Source organism: Plodia interpunctella, chromosome 8, assembly GCF_027563975.2.
Source record: "Plodia interpunctella isolate USDA-ARS_2022_Savannah chromosome 8, ilPloInte3.2, whole genome shotgun sequence".
NCBI classification, from domain to species: Eukaryota; Metazoa; Arthropoda; class Insecta; order Lepidoptera; family Pyralidae; genus Plodia; species Plodia interpunctella.
This window is the reverse complement of record NC_071301.1, coordinates 7,072,881-7,082,823: the sequence shown is the minus strand read 5'-3', so window position 1 is coordinate 7,082,823 and position 9,943 is coordinate 7,072,881. Positions and strand designations below refer to the sequence as shown.

The window sequence follows — 9,943 nt, the reverse complement described above, 5'->3', positions numbered from 1 at the left end:
GTCTTGTTAACTAGGCCACGTCATGGGAATTTTGGGATAAAAAGTACCCTATGTGTTATTTAAGTTTACATTCTACCCATGTAACGTGTGCTTCAAACAACAATCCATTCGGTCGATTTTGCGTGAAAGAGTAACAAACATACACAAATGCATCGATTTTTTTTCAAATTTAGGAAAAAACCTGATAACCTATACGAGATAACAATCCCATCAAAATTCAATACTCTAACGCCCGAGGCACTGTAATACCGGCTACACACTATCACCGAACTCGGACAGAACAGATGCCAAAGGCGAATGCATGAATATTGTGTAGTTTGTATGAGTGCATAAATTTATTATATATAATGAGTGAATAAATTTACCGCAATGTAAAACCAGCAATGTATGAATCCGGCTAGTTTAGCGAACTGGTCTGGAATAGTGTGGAGCGGGCATTAATGACTACAACATGTATAATTTGTATACCTGTTCAAATTAGTTCAAAATTACAATGTTATTTCAACAAATTGGCGATCAGAATAACAATGTTCACCTGAACATCGCCATATAATCCTGTTATGATTGGCTTATGCAAATATTCATTAATGTGTATATTGACTATAAGTAGATCAAAACTATTATAGGACTATGGAGTCAAAACATGACTCACGTCTATACAAACTTTATGTCAACTATCATTAGTTATTGTTACGTCTAGTAGAATAATAATGCAATTAGTTATACTCGTATTCTTTTATATTCTTTTTATACGTCTCGGGTTTGCTCAATTTCGGGATAAATAATACCGTATGTGTTATTTCAGGTTATATTCTACCTTTGTACAATCAGTCTAGTAGATTTTGCGTGAAAGAGTCACAAATATACATATACACATACATTCTCACAAACTTTCGCATTTATTGCGCAGTAACACTTAAATAGTTCTAAAGAAAACTTGGTCTTCTATTATGTAAAAAAATATAATTTCATTTTGTCAATGTGGATGGATAATTTTGTTACATACAGTAATAAATTTTGAATCTAAATTCTAAATATACATAAGAAAATCTGTCTTCGTTTTCTCGGTTTTCAGCAGAAAACGATGACCAAGACCAAGATCCGCCTTCTTACTTCTTCTCAAATTGTCAAGGTCTTCAATAGATCTCAAATTTAAAATTAATAAGCATACGAGATTTTTATAAAAAATATATAATTAACCCGACTAACCAATAATTACTCGCGCAGCGTAAGGTATTAACATCCATTTAACATTCTGATACCACCGTCCCACCTGAATACGTGTAGATAATTTCAAAACACACCCATACAATTACAGTAACGTTCCGTTCAAGCCATTTCAGAATTGTTTCGGAATCGGCTCCACAATAAACCTGTTATTTTTATGTTCTTCGCGACCATAATGTCGACGTAAATGTTCCTTAGGAGCTCACAATTTGTTTTAGAGTAATAAAGCCGGTGGCATAAATTGAAACAGATTTAGACGAGACCGAAATAGAAATCTCGTGAGAATTTGCCATGTTTGTTTTAATTTTTTAAGTCTGAGGTGAAATTCTGTTTCTTTTGGGAAAATATTTTCTTTTTTTTTAAATAAATTCCGCTGGCTGGTGTCGCTTTGGAAAGTCATAGACATGTCAGGAAATATCAATATCAATGTTCGAATTTTACTTCTTCTTCTCTTATTTAATTAAACAAACTTACTTTAATGTTATGTAAAAAAATTCTGTACTCCTATTTTTCTCTGAGAATGTTACTTTTGTTACAATTTATTTTGGCTCAATTGCAACGAAGCACAGATGTTCAAACCAAAGTTTTGGTTGATAAGACTGAATACTGTATCCGCTGAAGAATACGTCTGTTGATACTAATCCCTGAAACTCTGGAACTTATTCAATATTTATATCAGACTTTGTAATAAGTTTATGAAAAAATGTAAAAAATTCGTTGAATGCTAGGGAGGCGTAGAATAATCTTATTTCATATTATTATACATATGTTGTTATTTCATGCATTATTGTATTATATATACAATTTGTTAATGATCCTTATTTGCACTTATTATTAAATTGACGCCTAGATTTTTTATTACAAAAATAAACGATATACTTACTTAAATTGTATAAGATAATATATTTCTCAAGATTAATAATATTTCTCAAGATACCTAGACAATCTAATTGGAATATATTTCAAAACTTGGGAACATAATTAGTTTACTGTTCGATCGATAGCATCTGAATGGTATAGTAATTAGGTTTCTTATACAAACATTCAATGAAAATATAAATTCGTTCTTAGCTCATCCTTATTTCTTATCAGTCTAATCTAAGACTTAACAATCGACCAATTAGATTACCCTCACTAGTGTGTTGTCAATTATCACTGGAAGAAACGCGAGGTCTTTGGTAAGTATAAATAAAATCCACTTAAACTTTAGTGGTCCTTAGGCAACTGAAGAAAAAATGATATTTAAATTTATATTTAAAAAATGGTAATCCCTTCTGGCACGATAGGGTTCACCACTGTTTGAATGAGTTTCTTTCGGCATTTCTTCTCAGCAGTGGTCGTGCCGAAATGCTAGTAAATATTATGTAATTTTGAATATGATGTGAAAAAGTGCCTGAGAAGGCCTAATTTCTGAATAAATTATTTGATTTTGATTTTTGACTGATACCTCAATAAACAGAGACCACGGCCCCAATGGTACAAGTACAATATTTTAATGGGACCGCACTTGTTGGATTTGTTTAAATTTTCCAAAGTATTTTTGGGTAGATTAGGACCGGGGGATGTAAAATCAAACATAAATATGTATAATAAAAGCAAAAAGAAGACGGTGCCGATGCTGCCGATCGACCATATTCCAAAAGTTGCTGCATGGGTGACTGAGACTGTGGTGCCAGTGAACCTTTTTAAAAAAATGCTAGAGTCCACTGTCCCAATCATCCAACGACCCACTTTTGCCTTGAGTACGTGAGTCGAATAAACGATAACGATGTCATACATAAAATGTAGAATTACATACTCTGCAATTATAATTCCATGAGTTTCTTATCAGAATGAAATAATACTCCTTTAGATATCAAATATAAATTTTGATTGTCCCAATGTAGGCAAGAATAATTATATTGAATTAAACGTAGATATCTCATGTTGAACTATTTAGTTTCGTAAAGTTTCTTGTCATAAACATAATATTGCAGTCTCACTCTAACTTAAGTTCTGACAACAATAATAAAACAGCAACTGAAACTGCCAACATTCCAGAACGATCATTATGTTCAGAAAATGAGGAAATGAACTCAGTTTAGTCAAGTACTGATGTCTTTTATGACTAGACGTTTCTACATAAGAATTCTTATAAAATAATAATATTTAACTTATTGGATTTTCTAAATAGATTTTTTAAAAATTCATTGTTATTTGGACCAAAGTAAAATTTAAAACATATCATTTTTTATAACATGTTTAATACTCAATCTCAAAAATCTGCAGAATGAATTTTGATGAAAGTCGATACACATTTAAATTGTAACCTAAATTAGCATGAAACCTACATTTAATTCCGAAATGTTTATGAGAGCGGAGTATACACTGGTGTGAAGGATCAAGGTGATGTCATATTAAAATGCATTTCGATACAAACATATAACATACAGTATGTTCTTTAACGCAAAATGTGCTTTAATTTTTCGATATTTTACGCAAAATGAGTTATAATTTACATGGCTTTTTTGAAATTAAAAAACAGTCGGTATCTTCTCTTCTTGTGTTATAACTGCATCGTTCGCCAAAACGATGATTTTGACAACGTCTACGTTGAGAATAACACGGTTTAGTAAAAGGATAGTTACGTTGATTGGAAAATTGTTCGATGTTACTCACGACATGTCACATGACGGTGATGTCGCAGTGGCATTGAATTCAAAATTTCGGAGTCATAAAGAACTTTATGAGACGTATAAAGAGTAGTGGTAGATTGGGATTCCAGCATACAAATTTATAATACAGCCTATAGATATTTTTTTTACCTTAGTGATTTTTTACCACAGGGTAGAGAATTTTAAGGTATAAAGTATTTTACCTAAAAATTCTTACGAAGATTAAGATTATTATATTCAATAACGATTTATAGGTATTTAGTTGTATTTATATCTTTAAATTGTGATTAGCAATAGACTTTACAGTGCTTGCTTGTTTGAAGAAGATTGCAGATATAGTAAGTGCATTCCGTCTGGCTGATATGACGCACTCATAATAAAGTAGCGCATAATTTATTCTGAATTGAAAATTTAAAATAATTTAATTACGTCAACAAATTGAAAGTAATTTGCCATGCAAAAATAACGATGAAACAGTTTACGTATCATTATATTTTTCTTTAAATTATGCAAAAAATATTTAAAATATCTGAAAATATATATTTCAGATATTTTAAATATTTGTTGCATAATTTTAAGAAAAATAAAAAAAAATGATGTTTTTTTCTTATTGGTTTTAATTTTCAAATAGGAAAATAAATCCAAAGGATAATTTAATCATATGAAAACATATATTTTATTTTTTAGTTACGTCAGGAGGGCTAAACTTACCAAATTTTAGTCAGTCAAATTGGGTAATTAATTAAAACTAGTATAATAAGTATCAAAACGTCAGTATAATTTTATTACGATTTCAAGATAATTTGTACATTTTATACAAAACAATAATTTCCATTAAAATCTAGTAATTACAATCCAAAATTACATTTATTAAGTTACGATTATTAAATCTAATATCACGATTTAGCTTACTGTAATAATATGTTTAAAGCGTTATATCTATGCTCAGAAACTATAACATAGCAAACATTCATTTACCATTATATACAAAATAATTATTTAAGATACACAATAAACAAGCACAATAGTAAATGCAATCGTATTATAAACAAGTATATTTATTTCCTTATAGGTAGGTACTTGGAATACAAGAGGAAAATAATTTAATTAACAATCATGACAGGAACGTAAATAATATTGAAATAACATCATAAAAGTATACTTTGAAATGTTTGTGTTCAAAGACAATTATATTTATATTTACCAAAATACACTTACTTAATTTAATAATTGGAAAGATGGGTATGTGTCTTAAACTATTTGGTGTTGTTTTACAGTGCCTGCTTTGTGAATCATCTTCACAACGATAAACTTGAAATACTATCGTTAAATAAATAATACCGAATATTTCCTTATCAGACTTCAACATTTTTATACGTTTGTACAAAATATTGTATCTTTATAACAAACTTGACAATCGTACAGCTTAGATTACGTATGTGAAAATTGACAGTAACATTTATAAGTACAGTACATATATTTACACCTCTAAACAGGAGAAATTAGGGTGCAGGCGCCGAAATTATTAGTAATTCAAACAAAATATGTGCGTCCTTTACCGGACGCGCCAGCCGTGATAGACCGGGGTACGGTCGGGGAAATATCCTCAACCCTGGAATATACGTGACCGCTGTTAGGAGATAGCCTCAGGTCATAATTAAACCGAGGACATGTCCTGTTGTCGATCGACATGTAGCTATTGTTCGAATTATCCCCTTCCCTATACGTATTGTTGTCGGACGAAGGAGAACTTTCATTCTGGGAAGACTCCCCGTCACTTCTTCTGAAATACTGCAATGAGTTTGTGAAATTCGCCTTTGAGCAACTATCGTTCGAAACCGGCATTGTAGTGTATCTCAGCGTCGGAGTCTGTCGTAACGACTTCTTGAATACGCTCTTTTCAGAACTCTTTACTGTGATTATAGTATCTGTTGAATTCACCAAAGAAATGAGTCGGTCCCAAAAGCGAACGTCGTTCCAAGATATATTTTTGAATTTATCTAACAAGAAACCGAGCTCGTCGCTTATTTGACTGTTCTCTACTATCTTAATGAATATTACCTTGTTTGAGTCGCTACGATTAAGAGATTTTAAATAACTATAGAATATATTTTGGAAATGAATATCGCAGAGATCATTACAAATAAAGTTTGTTGTGAGAACAATAAGAAGACGTTTAGATAATTTTGAAGATTTTGAAAAGCTGTCTAGCGTTAAAATGTTGAGGGAAGGCTCGTTTGGAGAGTATTTCTTTGAGGTCATTTTCCTGTATTCTATTTCAGACATTATATTATGGTACACGAAATTTATATCTTTGGTATTACATATCACGTAGTAGTCATACATGTGGCTAGGGTTTCCCTCTAATACATGATCAACATTAGGACAGGACTGTTCCTTGAACAATGGTACACCATACTTGGTGTACAGCCAATCACTGACTTCGTATCTAAAAGCATAGAATATAGCACCTATAAGACAAATAAATACGATTATAATAATTACACCACATATAATAGCAAAATAATTATCTGGAAGAAATATAGATTTCGAAACAATTTCGTCTTTAGATACGGTCGGGTCACCAATTGACCCCATATATTCCTTACAATGGCTAAGTACTGAAGCAATAGTAATTTTCGTGGGTTTTCCTTCAGTATCTGTACACAACATTTTTTCCGGATCCCCTGGATCCCTCCTAAGCCACGAATCTAATTCGGCTATACTTTTGCAGTCACAAGAATATTGGTTACCTTCTATAGATACGTGAGCTAAACTTTTGGAAGACGATGCTAATAATTTCCACGGGAAAAAATTTACAAGTTTATTATCGTCAATTCTAAGGACAGAAAGGGATTTCAAGGAAGAAAAAGTATTATTTGCAACATGAACAATAGCGTTGTGGTCCAAATATAGTTCATTCAAATTATTAAGGTGTAAAAATTCGTCTCCTTTTAATTCAACCAATTTATTATTTTCTAAGTGCAGGACCCTGAGAGATTCTACCCCTTTAAAAGTTTGATTATTTACTTCTTTCAGTTTTGTGTTATTTAGATACAAAATTTGAAGTTTTTTCTTACCAATAAATACATGATTACCTAAATTACTTATATGGTTGCCATCTAAGTATATTTCAGTTGCATCCATTGGGATTCGCTCCGGTACTTCTGTGTAACCAGCATTAGAGCAATCTACCACATTTGCATTCCATGTTATGTCATGATAACATCTACAGTTATTTGGGCAAATCATTTCACAGTCACACGCAACAAAATCACAACAATGACACAGAGCAAAGCAATGGCTCTCGTACGGGCAGAGAAAGTCAGAAGGTGACATGTCTATTATTAACTTTTTCTGTTTTGCTCGTGAATGTACTAGCGAACACAAAGCTTTATCTAGATCCAACACACGCGGGTATTGTCGACTGTGGCTCAAATAATTAATGCGCTGAATCCATTCCATTGAACAGTCACAAACAAATGGGTTTCCGCTTATAAAGAACTCTGGTAAATCACTATCTTCATCTATTTGATCTAACCTGAATGCATTCACGTCAAGTTGTACTAGATTATTATTATTTAACGTCACGATTGAAAGCTTTTGTAACTTTGAAAATGTTCCAACTTGGATGTGTTGTATTTTGTTATCATTTAAATATAGCTTTTCTACCGACTTTGGTATAGAAGTGATAGTAAGTTGACTTATATTATTATGACTTAAATCTAACAATTTTATATTTACATTTGAATACATGTCATCATTAATAAAATTTTCAATATAATTTTCGTGCAAATCTAGCCATTCCAAGCTCTCTGGAAAACTTCGAAAATCGAACGAAACTATTTTGTTTGACGACATATTAAGCCATACTAGACTATTCAAAGTGATGAATATTCCATCAAATGTAGTAATGTTGTTACCATCCATGCGTAATAATTTAAGATTTACATTTTTTCGAAAACAGCCTGGGGTTACATATTTTATTTTATTTGAAGCTAAATTCAAAACTTGCAACTGTGGCAAATGCTCAAAAGTATCTTCGCTTAAATGCGTAACTTTGTTATCAACTAGGCGTAAACCAAACAGTTCAGAAAGACCTCTGAAGTTTTCCCGATTAAGGTGACTTATATTATTATTTCCAATATCCAGTGACTTTAAAGATCTAAGTTTATGAATAGACGTGGGTATTGATGATAAAAAGTTATCATTTAATCCTAAATCTTCTACAGTCGTCATATTATCGAAAGCGTTGTCGTCTATGTGTTTAATTTTATTGTTATCAATAAACAACTCGTGCAGCACGTGTAAATCTGTATACAACTCGGATTGTAAGTGAACTAGATAATTATATGAAAGTGTTAAAGAATGCAAATTCCGCAACTCTTCGAACGCATGCTCGTCAATAGAGGTGATCTCATTATGTTCTAAATTTAACTTTTGTAAACTGTACAAACTTTGGAACGTATGTCGCTCTATCCTCGAGAGTTTATTATAAGAAATATTTAAAATTACCATTCTCAACAAGCCTACAAATGTACCTTTATTTACCCACTGACTAGTAAGTTCATTATGAGAAAGATCCAATATTTGAAGTTGTTCTAAGCCCTCAAAAAGACCCGGATGCAAGATATTAATTGTATTGTTACTTAAATGTATTTCGGTCAAGAATTTTGTGTCTGAAAATATGTCGGGAGGAAGAGAGTTCATAAAGTTACTAGACAAATTCAAAACCTGTAAATTGAGCAGGCCCGCGAAGGCTCCATCTTCAAGGGTAGAAATCGCATTATTTTGCAGCATTAACTTCGATAACGAACGTAATTTTGACAAACTGTTATCAGTTACAACAATCAGATCATTGTACGAGATATCGAGTATTTCTATAACTAAATTACAAACTCTTACACTAAGGTTTTGTTCTCTCAAAGAATCAGAGAATCCAATAGTCTTTATGTTTTGAAGGTGATTTCTGGTAAGATTCAAAGTTTTCAAACTGTACAAAGAACAGAAAGTTTCTGTCTTGGTGCTCCAGATGTTGTTGTCGCTGAGGTTTAGTTCTATCAACTCATTCAAGCCGGAAAACGCTTGTTCGTGCAACTCCATCGTCATGGCTGACCACTCACTATTATGGGTTGTCACGTGCAGTCTCTTCAGATCTTTGAAGTTCTCGAAAGCGCGGGCCGGTATTTGTCGAATTTTGCACTTATCTATAACTAAGTCCCGTAACTTAGCCAAGTTTGCTTGCTTATTGGGCGCTTTTTCAGTGTGAGCATTTAGAGTGCTCTCGAAAAACAATATTTCACTGCACTGGACGTGTAAAGAGATCACGTCGTCAAAATGCGTCCGAGTGATGTTTCGTAACAAGTGATCCAAATTGCTTATGGTACGAATCTTGCAGAAGAGTACCACATTCTCCACCGTTTCGGCTTCGGAGCTGCGGTAGGCGCACTCGTGCGGCATCTCAGCCGCTGAGTACTTTTCGATAACATGACAATAGAATAGCACGTACACTATAATTCGATTAAAAGTTCGGCGGTCGAGTCTTTTCACAAAAGTTTGTTTTAGCATCTTACGAGTGTGTGTAAGTTGCGGAGGAGCATGTATGTGGGCATTGCCATTTATGAGGATTCGGTCGCGTCATAAATATTTACGCGGTTGGAGCGACATCGCGGTTCGCGTGACATGTGAGATGGAGTCGCGGCTGCGGGGGCGAGTGGCTCGGACGGCTGCTGCCCACCGACTGCCGGCACTCGCAAACTCCGCCCCACGGCACACGACGCCGACGACGCCCCGCGCCGCGGCGCCCCACCGCAAGAAACTTCATCTCATATTATCAAGGGTGCATAAGCCGTTGAATTATTCCCGTGCCGGTGTATCGAGCATTAATTATAAACAAACTCAGATTGAGTTTCTTGAAGTTTTATGATTCTTTTAAAAGAATATTTATTGGTGTATCAAGAGTTCGTAAGATAAACTGTCGTTTAACTTTGTAGTATCGTTAATTGAAAAACTTTTACTATGTATCTAAGTGGTTTTACTGAAAGTACAAAATTGATAACTAT

At 33.1% G+C, this 9,943-nt stretch overlaps 1 protein-coding gene across 1 annotated transcript; it reads right to left on the bottom strand.

Annotated features, from left to right (window-relative positions):
* Positions 1-4,637: 4,637 nt before the first annotated feature.
* LOC128671971 (toll-like receptor 6) lies at positions 4,638-9,609 on the bottom strand. Its single transcript, XM_053748827.2, has one exon. The coding sequence runs from the start codon at positions 9,447-9,449 to the stop codon at positions 5,415-5,417; it is 4,035 nt and encodes a 1,344-aa protein (XP_053604802.1). The 5' UTR covers positions 9,450-9,609; the 3' UTR covers positions 4,638-5,414.
* Positions 9,610-9,943: the final 334 nt, after the last annotated feature.